Genomic DNA, 21,622 nt, shown 5'->3' with positions numbered 1-21,622 from the left:
GGGTGGCAAATGTTGAACCTCTTTTCAAGAAGGGCTGCAGGGAAAATGCCGGGAATTATAGGCCGGTGAGCTTCACATCTGCAGTTGGTAAATTACTGGAGATTATTCTGAGGATAGGATATACAGGCATTTGGATGGGCAAGGGCTGATTAGGGATAGTCAGCATGGTTTTATACATGGGAGGTCGTGTCTCACAAATCTGATTGATTTTTTTGAAGATGTGACCAAAAAGATTGATGAGGGCAGAGCTGTAGATGTTGTGTACATGGACTTCAGTAAGGCATTCAACAAGGTTCCGCATGGTAGGCTGCTCTGGGTGATTAGATCACATGGGATCCAAGGAGAGATAGCTGAATGGATAGCAAATTGGCACCATGGAAGGAAGCAGAGGGTGATGGTGAAAGATTGCTTCTCTGACTGGAGGCCTGTGACTAGTGGTGTGCCTCAGGGTTTGTTGCTGGGCCCGTTACTGTTTGTCATCTACATCAATGATTTGGATGAGAACATACATGGCAAGATTAGCAAATTTGCTGATGATACAAAAGTGAGTGGTTTTGCAGATAGTGAAGATGGTTATGAACGATAGCAGCAGGATCTGAATCGATTGGCCAGGTGGGCCGAGGAATGATTGATGGAATTTAATACAGAGAAGTGTGAGATGTTGCATTTTGGGATGTCCAACAAGGGCAGGACCCACACATTGAATGGTAGGCCTCTAGGTAGTGTTGTAGAACAGGGGGATCTAGGACTACAGGTGCATGGTTCCTTGAAGGTCGAGTCACAGGTAGATAAGGTGGTCAAAAAGGCTTTTGACACTTTGGTCTAACCTTCATCAGTCAGAGTATTGAGTATATAAGTTGGGAGGTCATGTTGCAGTTGTATAAGACGTTGGTGAGACCGCATTCAGAATATTGTGTTCTGGGCACCATGTTATAGGAAAGATATTGTCAAGCTTGAAAGGGTTCAGAAAAGATTTATGAGGATGTTGCCAGGACTAGAGGGTGTGATCTATAGGGAAAGGTTGTGTAGGCTAGGTCTCTATTCCATGGAGCGCAGGTGGATGAGGGATGATCTTATAGAGGTGTACAAAATCATGAGAGGAATTGATCGGGTAGATGCACAGAATCTCTTGCCCAGAGTAAGGGAATCGAGGACCTGTGGACATAGGTTCAAGGTGAAGGGGAAAATATTCATTTTCACACCCAAAATGAACATTTTCACACAAAGGGTGGTGGGTGTATGGAACAAGCTGCCAGAGGGGATAGTTGAGGCTGGGACTATCCCATCATTTAAGAAATAGTTGGACAAGTACATGGATAGGGTAGGTTTGGAGGGATATGGACCAAGCGCAGGCAAGTGGAACTAGTGTAGCTGGGACATTGCTGGCCCGTGTGGGTGAGTTGTGCCGAAGGGCCTGTTTCCACATTGTATCGCTCTATGACTCTATGGATGGTGAAAATATAGCTTTTTTTTTTCCACAGACGAGGTTGAATGGAATTGTATGAATGTTTTTAAAGAGATGATGTGCATGGAGCATAAGCGAATAGCTTTATTTACAGTCATATATCTCACATAATACTAGCCAGTAAGTATGAGGTTTGCTGTTGGATGATAATGGAAAATATATTGTGAACATCTGAAATTTCTTAATAATTAAAAAAAAAATTCCATTTGCCAATCTCTCTTGCAAACTCACGACAATAAGAACTAATGTGAAGCTGCGGCATTTAATATTTTCAAAACAGAATTCAGCCATACATTAGGTAATTAGTTACAAAAGTAGAATTCAGGTCTTCAACCTCTGGCTGGCTAACAGAGCCTTGGGTGAGGGCGGTCCTCTTACTGTCAAGATCAGCTATGTAAATAAAAACCTCAGCCTTAAAATTGCCAATTTATTGCAATTTGATAAAATCAGCCACATACCCAATTAGGACCTCATTGCAAATGACAACCTAAAGGGTCTGTCCCACTGTGGCGACCTAATTGGCGAGTGTAGAAGAGTTTAGGAGAGTTTGAAAAACATGTCATGTAGAAGACCTCCTTCGACTTCCTTCGACTATGTTGATGACTAGCTTCGACTAGCTTTGGGAAAATTGGACACCGAATAGTGGAGAGTGAAGATGGCCACCTTCGACCTCCCTTTGACTAAGATGAAGACTATCTATGACTACCTTCGACTACCTTCGATTACATTTGACTACCCTCGATTACCAACGAATAACATGCCGACCTATTACGACCTACTTCGACTAAACCTACGAGTAAAAAAAGTATTGATATTTTCCATGGCAACTTTTTTTTAAACTCGCGGGCATTTTTGAACATGTTGAAAAATAGGCCGCGACCTAGCTGAGGCCTTGAGGACGTGGTGACCACTCTCGAGCATGAAGGAGAGTAACAAAGTCCTCCTAGGACCTCGTGTCGACCATGCTGCGAGTATGAGTCAAGGGCAAACTCGGCAGATCTCGCGGATTGGGTCGCTGCAGTGGAACAGCCCCTTTATGTTAAAGCACCCTGTGATGTTGAGGTAAACATCATTTGTTCTCATCTCAAACCAGAGTAGGTGGGGGCGGATCTGGGACCTCAATGGCCGTGAGCCCCAGGCCGAGTTCGGCGACCGTTTGCCTGCTTCTGCTGCTGTTTGAGGTGAGACGTTGCATTGTGCCAGGGTCTTGGGCCTGTCCCACTTTGGCCGTCAGTTCTGCAACAGGCCGTTGGCGCGCGAAGATTTTGTTCACTACAAAAATTTTGGAGCCCCGTGCGATGTCGCACACATCTACATACCCCTCCGCGATTCTCAGTGGGACCGGCCCCACGCGGCCATACGATGCCCGTGCACCTCAACACAGTCACAAGGTTGCGTAATTTGCGTGCCAAGGACATGTGGGATAGGCCCTTAAGGCTCAAGAAAGAGAACTTGTAAAAAGCAACCACAATGTAGGGACTGATCAGGCCTTAATCTGTCTCCTTTTGAGGGAGCTCTAGACCAGCCAACATATTTAGTGAGGAAGCTTCTATGCACATTGTTAGTGTGGTTCACCCCAGAGAAAAATTCTCACTGCAATTTCTTTCCTATGGATGTTCTGGTTATTTTTTCCCCTAAATTTATGTTTAATGATGCAGGAACACAAAATTGAACATTGGTCCTCTTATCAAAAATACCCAAAGTTAGAAAAATAGACTGAAGCCCCTGACACTGGACAAGTCTGTGGTTAAGTTTAACATGGAAGTACTAAATTTAACTGCAGAGAACATAACAGTACAGCTACAGAGTACAATGGCAGTGCCGAACATGATGTGAAGGTAAATTAATCTTATATCCCTGCGCGTGATCCATTTACACCCATTCCCTGTGGCAGAGTGATGATGGTGGATGATTAATAGCACCATCATATTCTTTCACATATTATAGTTGTCGCCTTTGAAATTGGAAAACTGCCTTTTCCTGATCTGAATTTTCCAATTTTGCTTTATTAAGTTTGTACAATCTTTCCCAGATGCTCGACCAAGTGAATGAGGGGCTGAACACTTGGGAAATACAAAACATCATAATTTGATTGGACAAACAAGCACAATCTTTGCCAGAATCTGTGCTGCCGTAATATGATTGAACTTTAAAGCATTTTCACGGAGCATTTAATACCGAGAGCCCTTGACTTTGGCAAAGAGTTTTAAAGATTAATTCAGGGGAAGGGAGTGGAAGGTTACTGCCAAAAGGGTGATGTGACACTTTAAAAGGACCGATTGAGGAGACCTGCTTTAGTACATGCAAATGTTGTTTACTACGGGGAAAATGGGATGCCTGTGTGGCAAGGAACTGCAGATGTGGGTTTAAACTGAAGATAGAATAAACGGCTGGTGTAACTCAGTGGGTCAAACAGCATCTCTGGAGAAAAGGAAAAGGTGACGTTTCGGGTCTATACCTTTTCTCCAGAGATGCTGTCAGACCCGTCGAGTTACTTCAGCGTTAAAGTGTCTAAAATTGGAAGCCTGTCGGTTTACAGTGTGGTGATCAGTTCAGGGCACAAGTCTTGAAGTCCTTGTTGCTGAATGGTAATGTTGGCACTGCACTCGGAGAGGTTTACTATGCTATGCCCTTCACTGGTGCACCTTGAAATTGCTACCACGGCTCTTGATTCATCACTAGGTACATCACAGTCTCACCACCTGACCAAGAGGAAGAAACTATGTAGGGGCACAAAACAGCCACATAACGTTGCTGCATTTAGGGAACTGCAAGGAGCCAAAACCCATGCTCACCACATACCAGAAAAATTAGGTCAATACCACTACATGCTTTTCTTGAACATCGCTGTGGAAAGCATGTGAAAACGGATCAATCCAATCTCATTGCTCATCCAATGTTCCTCTTTATCTGCAGCATGAGCTTCAATAAATTGGTCAAACATGTTTTATTTTGACAAAACAATGCTGACTTTGTATGATTACCTTGACTTTTCTATAATGGCACACGTCCCAGAGACATTGTAGTCGGGTTGACTGCTGGTTGCAAATGCAATCGTTAAAGAACAGCCAGGTAAAAAAAAAACACAGCATCGAAGAAGAATATGGAGCAATTAGTCTTTTTAAACAATGGCTTACAATTACAATGTAAAAAAGAAAGCATTAATTTGAATTTACACTAATCATCATGTTAATAGTGATGAATTGACAGTCCCCGTAAAAATGTCTTTGCTATCCTGGGTATCCCCTTGGTACATCCCAGTCCCCTGAATGCAGATTACAATAAATTAACAAGACTATTGCTGTTTCTTTTCCATTGTCTTGTTCACCTGTTGAAACCGATATAGCCCAAGAGGCTATAAATAGTAAAATTATATTGAAGCAGATAAGAGTTTATTAAAACCAGATTTCTTTGTAATACATTCATAATAGTTCATGAGCAGCAACTTCCCGGCTGTGGCAATTGTAAATGGTTCCTTACCATTACAAGTCGGCAAGGGATGATTCCACCAGTGATTTTTCTCACACGTCAGAGGTTCCTCATGACTTATAGTGTATCCAGATTCACAGCTGAAAGCTACAGTGGAGCCGATGGAGAAATCTTGTCCATATCGAAGCCCATTCACTGGGATCCCAGGATCCATGCAAGAATATGTGTCTACTGTAACACCTGTGGGGACACATATGATGATATTAGGTACGATATGACGATAAGGTACAGCAGGCAGTGAAGATAGCGAACGGCATGTTAGTCTTTATAACAAGAGGAGTCAAATATAGGAGCAAAGAGATCCTTCTGCAGTTGTACAGAGCCCTAGTGAGACCACACCTGGAGTATTGTGTGCAGTTTTGGTCCCCTAATTTGAGGAAGGACATTCTTGCTATTGAGAGAGTGCAGCGTAGGTTTACAAGGTTAATTCCCGGGAGGGCTGGACTGTTATATGCTGAGAGAATGGAGCAGTTGGGCTTTTACACTCTGGAGTTTAGAAGGATGAGAGGGTATCTCATTGAAACATATAAGATTGTTAAGGGCTTGGACATGCTAGAGGCAGGAAACATGTTCCCGATCTTGGGGTAGTCCAGAACCAAGGGCCACAGTTTAAGAATAAGGAGTAAGCCATTTAGAACGGAGATAAGGAAACACTTTTTCTCACAGAGAGTGGTGAGTCTGTGGAATTCTCTGCCTCAGAGGGCGGTGGAGGCAGGTTCTCTGGATGCTTTCAAGAGAGAGCTAGATAGGGCTCTTAATGATAGCGGAGTCAGGGGATATGGGGAGAAGGCAGCAACAGGGCACTGATTGGGGATGATCAGCCATGATCACATTGAATGGTGGTGCTGGCTCGAAGGGCCAAATGGCCTACTCCTGGACCTATTGTCTATTGTCTAAATAACAGCTACAAGGAAACGGATCCAAGCAATCTAATACTGAACATATTTTTAAATTGTTATTCCAAAAACAATTTTATACATTGTGGCTACTTAATGGAAAAAAACCCATTAAATTTGATCAGTTATTGATCATAAGACATACGAACAGAATTAGGCCATTCACGTCTACTCTGCCATTTGATCATGGCTGATCTATTTTCCCTACTCAACCCCATTTTTCGACTTTTTCCCCACAACCTTTGATGGCCTTACTAATGAAGAACCAATGACGTGGCCTCTGCCGTCATCTGTGGCAATGAATTCCACCCTCTGGCAAAATAAATTCTTCCTAAATTCCATTTAAAAGCCTTTTATTCTGAGGCTTCACCCTCTGGTGGTGTGAGACTCTCTCATTACTGGTAAAATCCTCTCCACATATACTGTATCTCGGCTTTTCATGATTCTGTAAGTTTCAATGAGATCCACTCTCATCCTTCTAAACTCCAGTGAGTACAGGCCCAGAGTCATCAAACACTTGTACGTTAATCCAATGATCCTTGGGATCATTCTCGTAAACCTCCCCTGGAATTTATCCAATGCCAGAATATCATTCCTCAAATATGGGGCCCAAAATTGCTGGCAATATTCCAAATGTGGCCACACCAGTGCTTATAAAATCTCTGCATTACATCCCTGTTTTTCATATTCGAGTCCCCTTGTACTGAATGCTATTAAAGCGCGATAGAGGAGTCAGACTTTGTGAACTGAAGGACAAGCTTTATTAAACAAAAAATAAATCAAATACAAGAGCAGTGATGCTGAGCCCAGAGTAACTGCGTGTGTCTGCAGCAGGGGACACCCTCTACTTCCTTTCTAACCCCTGCCCCTCAGTCACATGCCTCTTATCACATGATGAACAAGGGTTTGAATAACCAGTGGCCCGACCACCAGTATTGAATTTTACTTTTTTTTAAACCACCCACTCAATCTGCAAATTAACCTGTGTAGGAAGGAACTGCAGATGCTGGTTTACACCGAAGATAGACACAAAATACTGGAGTAACTCTGCGGGACAGGCAGCATTTATGGAGAAAAGGAATAGGTGACATATCGGGTCGAGACCTCTCAGACTAAGAGTCAGGGGAATAGGAAACTAGAAAAGTTTCAGAACAAATCAGAACCTGCACTGATGACCAAGGAAAGGTGGAGCCCACAAAGGTCCATTGTTGGCTGTGGAAGAGGTGATAAATAAAGGATATATGGATGCAAACAGTGGAACTAGCAGGATGACTAGAGTGGTGGTGATGGGGAAAGGGGGAAAGCAAGGGTTACTTGAAATTAGAAAAATCAATATTCATACCACTGAGTTGTAAGCTGCCAAAGTGAAATATGAGGTGCTGTTCCTCCAATTTACATGCAAATTATCTTTTTGGGAATCCTGCACCCGCATCCCCAAGACCCTTTGCACCTCCCATTTCTGGGCCCTAGTGTGGTCTCACTAGGGCCCTATACAACTGCAGAATGACCTCTTTGCTCCTATACTCTTAAATAGCTGTGGTGTTGAAGGGATTTCAAGCTTTCCCACCTTCTCCCCGATGGTAGAAGAGAGATAAAGGAATGGTCAGTGTGACAAGCATCTTTGACAACACTTCCAGCCTTCCTGGTATAGCACACAATGAACATGGACTGACATGAAGCTCATGGTCAAATAATATGTTACATGAAGACAGATAGACGGAGTACTTACTCTCATAATGAACCTTGAAACCAATATTGGAGCGACTATTATCAGTTGTAAATAGCAAATAAACATAGTTGGAGCTGCTAAAGAGAAACTGAGGCACTTGTGTGCCATTGAAAGAGCCAAGAAGTGGGGAGAGTAGCGTTGGGCCATCATGAATTTCCAGAACATCATAATTGACTTCAGTCTGAAACCTACAGGTAGAGAAATGTAAATGTATTTGCGAGCCAGTTAGAGAGGAACAAATTGGTTTTAATATTGGACAGTGAATTCATGCCATACACTAACTATCTAATCATCCTTAACCTACAATGTGGTACATATTATCAGACATTAAATGAACTAATCATCAATGTTTAATTATTATGAACTGAGAAGAGCCAGTCGTTTTGAATCACGGTACAAGATTAATATTTAACTAGAATGAAAGATTATACTTTTAATTTATTGAAATGTGTTGAGATAAGATATTAACACGAGAACTGTAATATATGTCACCATCTATTTGCTACTGAATATAAACTAAATTATACACCAAGATATTAAAACTAAACATGCCCCCTGATAGTTTATACTGTCTTCCAAAATGTGCAGAATGCATTTCTAAATTTAAATAACATTAAACATATATATATCAAGATATAAAAGAAGAGATTATGTGATGACCTTTCAAATGTGATTTTGATAGAATGTCCTGGTTCAGCTTCAATCACCCACTCACAATTCTGAGAGTCTTTATAATAGCCAGGCCAGCCTGGTGATAGGATTACTCCATTAGGCGAAGAAAAGTGGCCACCACAAGGAGCTAAAGAATAATAATGGTTATACCTTGATATACATATATGCCAGCGTGAAAACCAGGCAAAAGTACACAACAGTGTTAAATATTTGACAGCTATTACTGAAAAGTCATTTAAAAATAAAGGATGTTAGAATTACATTCTTGTTTGTCCTATTATACATCATTAATTTGCATTATAATGCACAGTTGTGTAATAAATAAAGTGACTGTATCGTGAGGAATATTTCATATTGCAAAAAAATTCAAGTGAAAATAACTTATCCAATAGTATTAACACAAAGAGGAATAGTGAGCTTTTCAAAACAAAAATGCAGGATCTTCATACAATTTATCAGGCCAATGGCATCTTTGGTCTTTGGCTCCTGTGTTGCTCAAATTTAGTAATCTGTTTTTGCTCCATATTGTTTGAAATCCATCCCAACAGGACTTTACTGATCTCAGCCTTGGAAAATTTCAAACCAGCTAGACACCACCACTTTGGGGCGTTGCAGAACTACACACACCTTTACTCCCTGAATTTACATAAAAATTGTCAGTTCTAAGTTGAAGATACCAGAGAAAAAAATATTTTCAAGTTCAGGATTACTGCTTTAGATTTCTTGGCTCCCCCTCCCCCACAATCACTGGACAGGATGATTGTGGGGGAGGGAGAGCCATCTGTTTCCATTCAATCCAATCCCTTTACTACAATAGGTCAATTGGGTCAGATCACAATCTTCTATATGCATGGGAATGCAGCTCATGTTAATAATGTGTAGGAAGGAACTGCAGATGCTGGTTTAAACCGAAGATAGACACAAAAAGCTGGAGTAACTCAGCGGGTCGGGCAGCATCTCTAGAGAAAGGAATAGGTGATTCCCGAAGTCACCTATTTACCTTCTCCAGAGATGCTGTCCGGCCCAGCTGAGTTACTCCAGCTTTTTATGACTATCTTCATGTTAATAATTTAATCTGTTAAAACGTGTTGTATTCTTGTGAATCAACACTGTACCTTCTCTAAGTTATTGAGGTCCAGTACAAATGTTCATAGCTGAGTGAAGTAGTGCGGAGGAGTCTGATCGAGGATTGAATATCTGAAACATGGTTATTTTCAAATGTAATCACAATGAAATAAAGACTATTCTATTATCTTTGTTTCTAACCACTAATTTTGTGAGATGTTGGTATTTGGCTGCCTCGCCAACAGTCTGCCTGTCCCTTCCTTCTATGGTTGTTTTAATAGTAAGTGTTAAATGTATGTTTTTAGTGTTCTTTAGCTAGTTTAGATTTTTTTTAAATTAGTTCAATCTTTTGGGTGAGACCATGGCAGAGGTGCTAGATCCACTGCCTCACAGCATCAGACACCCCAGATTCAATCACCATCTCAGGTGCTGTCTGTGCGGAGTTTGCACGTTCTCCCTGTGACCACTTGGGTTTCCCACTGGGCTGCGGTTTCCTCCCATCTCCCCAAAGCATGCAGGTTGCTAAGTTTATTTGACACTGCAAAGTGCCCTGAGTGTGTAGGTGAGTGATAGAATCTGGTGCGCCTGATGATAATCTGAATAGCATAACAAATGTATTTAATGTAAGATTGGTGTCAACGAGGGTTTGCTGGTTGGCGTGGACTCAATAGTCTGAAGTGTTATTTCCTGTGCTGTCTTTCGCTATGTTCATTTTAATACTTTTCAAATGCTTCTCTCGATCAGAAACATTTTAAAACAAAATGTTTGTTTAAAACAAAATTCTGAAAACTGTATGTTGTTAAAGGCATCAAGCAACCGGGGTGTGGGGCAGTGATTGGATCGAACTCATCACTTGGATACCCTCTGCCCTATAGACGGTGTTGTACATGGATGTGTCTCATTTGGACAACTCAGTTGTCCTTTCCAATCTGGAAAACAAAAGTAAGTTTGAGTGGGCAGACGAGCCCAGCACAATCTGGACCATACTCTGCCATTTTAGTGAATACCTTCACATTTAGGGATTGGTCCACTCCACGTGACTCTCCCATCTTTCAGTACACAAGTTATGGTCTCCGTCCCTTGAGTTTTAATGAATCCTTCTTCGCAGAGAACAGATACCGAGCTTCCCAACTGAAAGTTGTCACCAAAGCGTCGCCCATTAATGGGAATGCCGGGATCAGGACATTCATTGTGACCAAAAGCTGTGGAGAGAAAAGAGAAAAATAATGGTTAAAGTTTCAGTATTATTTGATCTCTCTCTGATTTAAAATAGCTCTGCCTCATGTATATGTGAATATTCCTCTCCATGTTCAAAATTATTTGTCTAAGTTTAATCCCAGACTTTATAATATAGGGTACATGGGGAAGGTGGATTGCCGGGTGGGTGGGTGGGTAGGGGGAGGGAGGGAGATGTGATAAAAATGGAGGAGGATAAAGAGGGGAAAGTGAGTGCGGAGGAAAGAAAATAAACACTCACTTTGCTGTTAATGTCGAAAATTGTTCTGTAATATTTCATGAATTTGTAAGAAAAAGAGTATATGCTGAGCCAAACTAACATGAAGGAATAGTTGGTTGTCCTTTAGTTAAAATCCTTCAGCTCCTGACTACTAGATAGCTTTATATATTATTTATGGGATCCAACAATGCTGAATTCTAAACAGTGAATACATTGGATATGCTTTATTGAATTAATTCTGTGTTAGAGGTCAATGCTGTTGACAATTGTCTGCGTGACTCTGTTCTAAGTCAACACGTATGGGATAGTCAGTAAGCCACTCCTCTGTGTTCTTCCTGATGAACTTAGGTTCTCCTTCCCTTTGTTCACCTGTTCTATCTCCCTCACAACTATCCCCCCCACCTGGTTTTCTTCCCCCTTGGCCATCCCAACTATTTCCCTCTCCACTTGGTTCCATCTGACCAATCTCCCTCCCTTATCTGATTTGACTTACCACCTTCCAGCCTGTTTGTACCTTCCCCACTCTCTCCGCCACCTGGTTCGATGTATACGCCGCCAGCCCCCGTCACACCTCTTTATATTGACCAAGTAAGAACTTAATTGTCCTATCTGGGACATATGACAATAAAACTCTCTTGTCTCTTGCACATTCCATCCTGATGCAGTGCTAGAACCACTCCTTTGCCTCTACCAATGATGCTCAACCTGCTAATTTCCTCCAGAAGTTTGATTTTTTGCTTATGGATTCGATTTTTTAGTCATTAAAGTTCAATTTTAAATATCCTATAATAGCCTTTGAAGAGGAAGAGTAGAATTCTTATTGTGTGCAAACTCAATGCTATCAAGAACAGATTAATTGATTACTCATTTTAATTAATGGTAAGATTTGTTTGTGGTTTCCTCCAGGTGTTGTGTTTTGTTATTTTAATAGAACACAGTTTGATAGGATGCAGCAAAAATGCAAGTTTTGTTTTCAGTTCTGTCATCCTCCAATGCTTAGTTCATATATATGAACAACATTAATATATTATGCTTCTCTCACATTCTTAAGTGTAGGAATCTCAGAAAACATTAAAAATAATTATTACCTAATTGATGCTGTTGCTTTTTGATTATACACCAATATTGACACAATACTGCTTCATCCAATGATACCTTATCCAATTTATTTTTCATGCACAGAATGCGTAAATCATATTCTTTGTTTCATGGAGCTGAACATCCAAAACAAGACAAGCTACCTAAATCTTTTAGTTTAGTTTGGTATAGTTTAGAGATACAGCATGGAAACAGGCCCTACAGTGAGTTCTACCCTACACGCTGGAGACAATTTACAGCAGCCAATTAACCTACAAACTTTCATGTCTTTGGAATGTGGGGGGAAACCAGAGCACCCAGAGAAAACCCATGCAGTCACAGGGAGAATGTACAAACGGCACAGACAGCACCCCCAGTCAGGATTGAACCCGGGTCTCTGGTGCTGCAAGGCAGCAACTCTACCGCTGCGCCACAGTTGGATCAGAACATGAAACACAAAAATAAAGCATTTGGCTGCACTATTGGTATTATAAGTCCACTTGACAAATGTCAGAGTTAATATAATGTTAGGGAATGCAATTGCACCAATGCCATCCTTTTGGTGGTGCTTTGGTGGAACTACAACAATTGTTCATCCCAGTTTGGCAAAAAAATAAATCAGGGAAGGTAGTGCATCCGTGGATAACAAGGGAAATCAGGGATAGTATCAAAACAATAGATGAAGCGTACAAATTAGCCAGAAAAAGCAGCCTACCAGAGGACTGGGAGAAATTCAGAGTCCAGCAGAGGAGGACAAAGGGCTTAATTAGGAAAGGGAAAATAGATTATTAAAGAAAACTGGCAAGGAACATAAAAACTGACTGCAAAAGCTTTTATAGATATGTGTGGAGAAAAAGATTAGTTAAAACAAATGTAGGTCCCTTGCAGTCAGAAACAGGTGAATTGATCATGGGGAACAAGGACATGGCAGACCAATTGAATAACTACTTTGGTTCTGTCTTCACTAAGGAAGACATAAATAATCTGCCGGAAATAGCAGGGGACCGGGGGTCAAAGGAGTTGGAGGAACTGAGTGAAATCCAGGTTAGCCGGGACGTGGTGTTAGGTAAATTGAATGGATTAAAGGCTGATAAATCCCCGGGGCCAGATAGGCTGCATCCCAGAGTACTTAAGGAAGTAGCCCCAGAAATAGTGGATGCATTAGTGATAATTTTTCAAAACTCTTTAGATTCTGGAGTAGTTCCTGAGGATTGGAGGTTAGCTAATGTAACCACACTTTTTAAAAAGGGAGGGAGAGAGAAAACGGGGAATTACAGACCAGTTAGTCTAACGTCGGTAGTGGGGAAACTGCTAGAATCAGTTATTAAAGATGGGATAGCAGCACATTTGGAAAGTGGTGAAATCATTGAACAAAGTCAGCATGGATTTATGAAAGGTAAATCATGTCTGACGAATCTTATAGAATTTTTCGAGGATGTAACTAGTAGAATGGATAAGGGAGAACCAGTGGATGTGTTATATCTGGACTTTCAGAAGGCTTTCGACAAGGTCCCACATAAGAAATTAGTATACAAACTTAAAGCACATGGTATTGGGGGTTCAGTATTGATGTGGATAGAGAACTGGCTGGCAGACAGGAAGCAAAGAGTAGGAGTAAACGGGTCCTTTTCACAATGGCAGGCAGTGACTAGTGGGGTACCGCAAGGCTCAGTGCTGGGACCCCAGCTATTTACGATATATATTAATGATTTGGACGAGGTAATTGAATGCAACATCTCCAAATTTGCGGATGACACGAAGCTGGGGGGCAGTGTTAGCTGTGTGGAGGATGCTAGGAGGCTGCAAGGTGACTTGGATAGGCTGGGTGAGTGGGCAAATGCATGGCAGATGCAGTATAATGTGGATAAATGTGAGGTTATCCACTTTGGTGGCAAAAACAGGAAAGTAGACTTCTATCTGAAGGGTGGCCGATTAGGAAAGGGGGAGATGCAACGAGACCTGGGTGTCATGGTACACCAGTCATTAAAAGTAGACATGGAGGTGCAGCAGGCAGTGAAGAAGGCGAATGGTATGTTAGCATTCATAGCAAAAGGATTTGAGTATAGGAGCAGGGAGGTTCTACTGCAGTTGTACAGGGTCTTGGTGAGACCACACCTGGAGTATTGTGTACAGTTTTGGTCTCCTAATCTGAGGAAGGACATTCTTGCCATAGAGGGAGTACAGAGAAGGTTCACCAGACTGATTCCTGGGATGTCAGGACTTTCATATGAAGAAAGACTGGATAGACTAGGTTTGTACTCGCTAGAATTTAGAAGATTGAGGGGGGATCTTATAGAAACTTACAAAATTCTTAAGGGGTTGGACAGGCTAGATGCAGGAAGATTGTTCCCGATGTTGGGGAAGTCCAGAACAAGGAGTCACAATTTAAGGATAAGGGGGAAATCTTTTAGGACCGAGATGAGGAAAACATTTTTCACACAGAGAGCTGTGAATCTCTGGAATTCTCTGCCACTGAAGGTAGTTGAGGCCAGTTCATTGGCTATATTTAAGAAGGAGTTAGATGTGGCCCTTGTAGCTAAAGGGATCAGGGGGTATGGAGAGAAGGCAGGTACAGGTTACTGAGTTGGATGATCAGCCATGATCATATTGAATGGCGGTGCAGGCTCGAAGGGCCGAATGGCCTACTCCTGCACCTAGTTTCTATGTTTCTATGCTTTCTATCACAATTAAGACCTTTGAGAAGACAAATAAAAACAAAAAAATGATAGAAACGTCAACCACTGTGGAAAAAGAGACACAGTTAATGCATCATGTTGAAAGCTCTCCATCAGGAGAGAAACAAGTCAGCATCAATTGGACACTGGAGAAGGGTCAGGTTGTACAAAGGGAATAGCTCTGATAGGGCAAGGCCAGTATTGCTCTGGGGCCAACAAGATCATGTGGTCAATAGGTTAATGGGGATTATTGGGAAGGGAGAGCATCCTTCTGTTCATAAATGCAAAGAATTGAGGTCAGTTAGACAGAGAACAGAAACACAGTAATATACTGTAAGATTTGTGAAATATAGGGCTGTTAGACATACCCAGCAGGTTAGGTTGTGCTAATCAATCAACCAACCAATCAATCAATCAATCAATCAATCAATCAATCAATCAATCAATCAATCAATCAATCAATCAATCAATCAATCAATCAATCAATCAATCAATCAACCAACCAATCAATCAATCAATCAATCAATCAATCAATCAAGTTTTATATGTCACTTGCACATAAAGTTACCAGCAGCGGTACTATAAAAAAGAACAAACAATACACTATAAAAATATTTACATCCACCACAGCATTCATCACTATGGTGGAAGGCACAAAATTTGGCCAGTTATCCTTTATTGTCCCCTGTGGTCGGGACCTCAACCCTCCGCAGTCGCCACTGCGGGCGTCCAGATGTACAGACAAGGTAAGTCCAGGTAAGTCCTGAATAAGTCCTGAATCGGTGCCTCCCCACCGGAGACCGCGACCAGCGGTCAAATATTTAAAGTTCCCGCCGCACCGCAGCCAGAGGCACCGCACACTGCAGGGCCGGCGGTCAGAGCTCCTCTCCAGGGATCCCCGGCGAGGGATCCCACTCAGGATAGTAAGTCCCCGCCGTGCCCGCGGTAAAAGTTGGCCGCGGGCCGGCGGTCAGAGCTCTTCTCCTCCCGGGTCCCCAACGAGGGATCCAAGGCTCCGGACACCGCGCCAGCTGGAGCTCTGCAGCCGCGGCTTTAGGCTGCCGTGGGCCAGCAAACGGAGCGCACTCCTCCAGCGCCCCCCGGCGAGGGCTCGCCCGCTCCGCGACAAAAGTCCATGCTGTGCCTGCTGCTGAAGCATTGGGCACATCTCCGGGAAAGGCCGCAACGATCCTTGATGTTAGGCCACGGGGGAGGCGACATGGAAAAAGTCGCTTCTCCGTGCAGGAGGCGACCAAAGCAGTTTCTCCCTTACCCCCCCCCCCCCCCCACACCACCCCCCACACAAGACACACAAAGAAACATTAAAAAACATACATTAAGACACACTAAAAAATCAAAAAAAGTTGAAAAAACGAACACGCTGCTGGCAGGGCAGCCGGCTTGCAGGATCCCCACCGACCATGGAGAGAGATAAACTGAAGCAATGCTAGAGTCTCACAACTTCAATACAATCTCCATGCCAATAACCTATTCGAACCCCTCCAATCTGGTTTTCGCCCCCTCCTCACAGAAACCGCTCTCCTCAAAGTCCTCAATGACCTCCTCACCTCTGCTGACACCGGTTCCCTCAACATCCTCATCCTCCTCGACCTGAGTGCAGCCTTCGATACCGTGAGCCATAACATTCTGCTCACCAGACTCAAAGACCTCGGTATCGAAGGTACTGCACTCAGCTGGCTCCATTCCTACCTTTCCAACAGATCCCACTTCATCTCTCTCCATAACCACACCTCTGCTACAGCCACAGTCACTCAAGGCGTTCCCCAAGGCTCCGTACTCGGCCCCCTCCTCTTCATCATCTACATCCTCCCCCTTGGTCAGATACTCTGCCACTTCAACCTGGACTTCCACTGTTACGCCGATGACACCCAGATCTACCTCAGCACCAAATCGCCCCACAACCCCCGCCCTCTCCCATATCAACTCCTGTTTGTCAGCTATAAAAACCTGGATGCAACATAACTTCCTCAAACTCAACAGCGATAAAACAGAATTCCTCCTCATAGGCTCCCAATCCACACTCAGCAAAATCAATAATCCCACTCTCACCATCGACGGCACCATTGTCTCCCCATCTCCCCAGGCCCGCAACCTTGGCGTGATCTTTGATTCCACCCTCTCCCTTGAGCCTCACATCCGCCATGTCATTAAAACCTCCTTCTTTCACCTCCGCAACATCACCAAAATCAGACCCTCTCTCACACCCCCCTGCTGCTGAAAGACTCATCCATGCCTTCATCTCCTCCCGACTGGACTACTGCAACTCACTTCTCCTTGGCATCAGCTCCAGCTACATCAACCGACTCCAACTGGTCCAGAACGCAGCCACCCGACTCATCACCTACACCAAATCCTGGCACCACATCACTCCAGTCCTCAAACAACTTCACTGGCTTCCCATCTCGCACCGGATCACCTACAAAATCCTGTTCCTCACCTACAAAGCCCTCCACCATCTGGCCCCCCATATCTCACTGACCTCCTCTCCCCCTACCAACCCTCACGGTCCCTCAGATCCACATCAGCCGGTCTCCTCTCCATCCACAAGTCCAACCTCCGCAGTTTGGGGGACAGAGCCTTCTCCAGGGCAGCTCCCAGGCTCTGGAACTCCCTTCCCCAACTGATCCGCAATTCTGAGTCCCTCACCATCTTCCAGTCCCGCCTCAAGACCCATCTCTTCACCTCTGCCTATCCTTAGCCCCACGTCCCCCTCCCTTTTCATCTGTGCTTGATTTGTTGCTCATTTATTGGTTTGTTTTGTTTTGTTTTTGTTTTTGTTTTTGTTTTTTGCCTTGCCTTGTAAAGCGACTTTGAGCCCCTGAAAAGCGCTATATAAATTTAATTTATTATTATTATTATTAGAGATGGATGCCCAGGTCTGTACTGCTAGTTTCGGCAAAGAAAGCACCACCCTAAAATTGTAGCAATTTATTTGCCATATGTAGCAATATTATACCCGCCTGCAACTGGTCCAAAATGCCGCAGCGGGACTCCTAACGGGCACCCGATAAAGGGAACACATTATCCCGATTCTGGCCTCTCTCCACTGGCTCCCTGAGCGGTTCCGAATAAATTTCAAGATCCTTCTTTATGTTTACAAAGCCCTTAACGGGCTTGCCCCCACCTACATCAAAAGTCTGCTTACCCACCACATCACGTCCAGGTCCCTCAGATCGGCCGACTTGGGGTTACTGAACATCCCGTGGTCTAGGCATAAGCTCAGGGGCGACCACGCCTTTGCGGTTGCAGCTCCTAGACTGTGGAACAGCATCCCTCTTCCCATCAGAACTGCCCCCTCCATCGACTCTTTTAAGTTGAGACTTAAAACTCATCTTTACTCTCAAGCCTTTCTTGACGTCCTCTGAGGGAGGGCAATATGTATGTATTTATGTATGTACTTAATCTATGAACCACTTTTGTAAAACGTTAGTACCTCCACCAATGTAAAGCACTTTGGTCAATAAGAGTTGTTTTTTAGATGTGCTATAGAAATAAAAGTGACTTGACTTGACTTGACATTTAATGTCATTATTTCTTATTTCTCTTCTGAAGGCAGGTTAGGGATAGTAGTTAGGGGCAGTAGTTGTAATGGGCAATAAAATAGGGACAGACACACATGAACACATAAGATGGAGGAGCTTTGACTGCAATATGAACACCAGCATAGACTGGTTAGCAAATGTCTGTTTGTGTGTAAAATAGGACAGAGTGCTGCAGTAACTCAGCGGGTCAGGCAGCATTCCTGGAGACATGGATAGGTGACGTTTTGGGTCGGGATGCTTCTCCAGACTGATTGATTATTTCTGTGTTAAAGGCCAACACCAAGGCTTGATGGGGAAGGGCCACAGTCTAGGGTCCTTCCGCTGCTGGACATGGGGGGCAGGGTGTGCTGGAGACGCCCCTCAAAAATAAGTGAAGGAATTCCATGCCAGTGGGCCACATGAGTGGCAAGGGTGGGGGATAAATTTATGTAATTTTTGCAAATAATATTGAATGCATGTATAACCTCCGAGAATGTTGGATGGAGTCTTGTAAGGATCATGTATTGGATATATTTATTTCTCAAATAAAGTATATTTTGAAATTTAAATAAAGAGTTCGAAGTAATGTTAATTAAGTTGTTATTACTGATTTTGTTTGCACCCATGCCCATATAATTCAGTTGGGTAAGGATCAATACATTTTACCTATGTAGGCAATATGCATTATTTTGCATGTAGCTCCTTTTATGTATAAAATGTTTCGCGTTAGAACAGTCATCATAGCGTTCCACTAAAAACTTGGAAGGCATTCATTGGTCATAATAAAAAATATCTTGAAGATAGACACAAAAAGCTGGAGTAACTCAGCGGGTCAGACAATATCTCTTGAGAAAAAGAATAGGTGCCGTTTTGGGTCGAGACCCTTCTTCAGATGGCCTGAAAGGTCTGAAGAAGGGTTTTGACCTGAAACGTCACCTATTCCTTTTTGACTGAGATACTGCCTGTCCCGCTGAGTAACTTCAGCTTTTTGTGTCTATCTTCGGTGTAAGCCAGCATCTGCAGTTCCTTCCTACACAAAATATATATTTTTATATTCTGATCTCTTAGGTATTATAGCTTTAACTACAAGCTGTAATCATGACAGATTATTTCTAAAATTACGTAGTACTCTGTCATCAGAAACATTAGATGAGCAAGATAAACATACTACTGTAGGTGATGTTAAATCCTCGACCAGACATAGAATGGTCAGCTTGAAATTCCAGCCGTAGAATGTGTCCGTTGCTGGTGAGATGTGAAGGGACTTCCGATCCACTGTACGTTCCCAACAGTGGTGAATCAACCGACTCCCCGTCTTTAACCGCAAGGAAGTCAAATTGAGATTCCAAGTCAAAATCATTGAAAGAAAGATGAATCCGACTTCCTCGAAGGGCAATGATTAGCCAGATGCAGTTCATGTTGTTGCTGTAACCCTCAGGGTAATCAGGCGACAGTACTGTCCCAACTGGTGCAGTGAAGTTGGACAGACAAGGAACTGTAAACATAAGATCAAATATGCTACATTGGGAAAAGTACTACATGTTTCCAATACAACTCAAACCATTCTTTAACATGAACATTTATCATATAATGCACTTCCTATAATGGTGTCACAAATTATTTTGAAACATTTGGTTTTGATATGAGAATAAAATGGACACTATTGCAAATGAATAATGGTGCTAAGTAATATAGTGACTATCAGATTATCCTTGCAAAGTTAACTGTTAGAAGCATAATGTAAAACTCAGCTCCATGAAAGGCAACTGTGAGACAAACATGCTTTGCTGCACACTTGCGACAAATAGCTAAGAGAAAATAAATGGGATAATGTTGCCTCATGCTGCTATATTATTAAACAAACATATTGAGTTCATTACAAAATAGTCTATTTGAAACCAGCAGAAATAGTCAAAAGCTAACCCAATTAATCATAAATTATAGATGGACACAAAGTGCTGGAGTAACTAGCGGGTCAGACAGCATCTCTGGAGAAAAGGAAGAGGTGACGTCGAGACCCGCTTCACACCATCAATCTTAATATTAATCTTAAATGATTGTCTTTTCTATGCTGTGTTTTGCATCTGCACAGTTACACTTCTCATCTGTTTATATTTAGTAACATGAGATCATATCAAGATTCATACCAATGATGGTACAAAATAAATTACATATGGATGAAAAACTTTATACTATTAATACATTCTTGCTTTTAAGAAATTCTTATGGCTATGGTTATTTGTTTAAATTAATGACAGAACAAATCACAATATGTGAAGCAATGTCCTTGGATGCACCTCTCTAATACTATAAAATGTGCTTTCAGCAGAATAAACATAATTAGTTATTAAATAGCAGTCAATACAAAGTCAGCTAAGGCAATATCTCCAGTCTTAGATGTTCTCAGTGGTACAACAAGTTGGAACAATGCCCTTCAGAAAATGGGACTTGGGACAATATCCAGCTCAGGCATATGGTAGGAAAATCTCTCTAATGGTATTAAGGGTTTTAAGTTATATTAGTTTGTACAGCTTACAGCAATTCGGAATGGGCATGATTCCACTGTGCAAATCGGCCTTCATAATTAAAAAATGGAGCAAAACCATTTTACTTTTGTATATTATTTAAAGTCTGAACAAGGGGAGCATCAGATTTAAGTATTAAGGTTTAGACTTTCAGGTTAGGATAATACAAAATCATTAACTTGAAATCTCAACTTAAAGATTGGGAAATGCAAATCATTATACTGAACGAATTGTCGGTAGTTTTAATTGAGTGAAGTCTTCTCCTCAAGTAGACTCGCACCAGTATACTAGTTTCATCTATAGATTAGTGAGATAGAACATTCTAATGGGCCTGTCCCACATAGGCGATTTTTCAGGCGACTGTTAAGTCGCCTGAAAAACCAGAGTGGAACACACACACATACAAACACAAACACATCGCTTCCCTCACCAGCCAGTTATGTAGGCGGGGGACAGGGCAAGCGGGGGGAGCGCTGTCTGAGTGAAAATCACATGGTGCAAAGCCAAGGTGATACAGACACACACCGCGATGAACAGGAAGGTTGGCGCTGTAATTAAGACGGTGAAAGCACAGTGTACGGGAAGGGTCAAGTAAGTCCTTTAAAAGAGGGGGGGAGGGGGGAAGGGGGGGAGATGGGGAAGAAGGGGCAGAAGGGGACAGAAGGGGACAAAAGGGGGCAGAAGGAGGCAGAGGGAGGCAGAAGGAGGCAGAGGGAGGCAGAAGGAGGCAGAAGTGGGGAGAAGGGGGGAGAAGGGGGGAGAAGGGGGGGAGAAGGAGTGGAGACAACTTTTAAGAAGCCAGGGATACACGGCTGTGAAGCTCGGCGGACATTAACATTACCGGTCAATTATCCTTGGTTCTGAAATCTGCTGCTCACGTTTTTTTTCCCCAATGAGCCAATGAAATTTACCGGTCAGCACTGGTTTTAACCTACCAGAACCTACAACCTCCTGGCGACCCACTACCACTGCACCTACGGCACAAGAATTATTGCTACTCTCCATGGCGGCTTCATTCTGGCCACTGCTAA

The 21,622-nt window shown here is 42.7% G+C and overlaps 1 protein-coding gene across 1 annotated transcript in view; it reads right to left on the bottom strand.

Annotated features, from left to right (window-relative positions):
• csmd3 (CUB and Sushi multiple domains 3) overlaps positions 1-21,622 on the bottom strand; it is a 751,933-nt gene that overhangs the window by 506,133 nt on the left and 224,178 nt on the right. The window contains 5 exon segments of the mRNA XM_033020379.1: positions 4,946-5,134; positions 7,580-7,767; positions 8,240-8,378; positions 10,324-10,518; positions 19,235-19,561. Of these exon segments, the coding sequence (XP_032876270.1) occupies positions 4,946-5,134; positions 7,580-7,767; positions 8,240-8,378; positions 10,324-10,518; positions 19,235-19,561 (1,038 nt within the window).

The sequence above is a fragment of the Amblyraja radiata genome, chromosome 4 (assembly GCF_010909765.2).
Source record: "Amblyraja radiata isolate CabotCenter1 chromosome 4, sAmbRad1.1.pri, whole genome shotgun sequence".
Taxonomy (NCBI): Eukaryota; Metazoa; Chordata; class Chondrichthyes; order Rajiformes; family Rajidae; genus Amblyraja; species Amblyraja radiata.
This window is presented reverse-complemented; position numbering and strand designations above follow the sequence as displayed.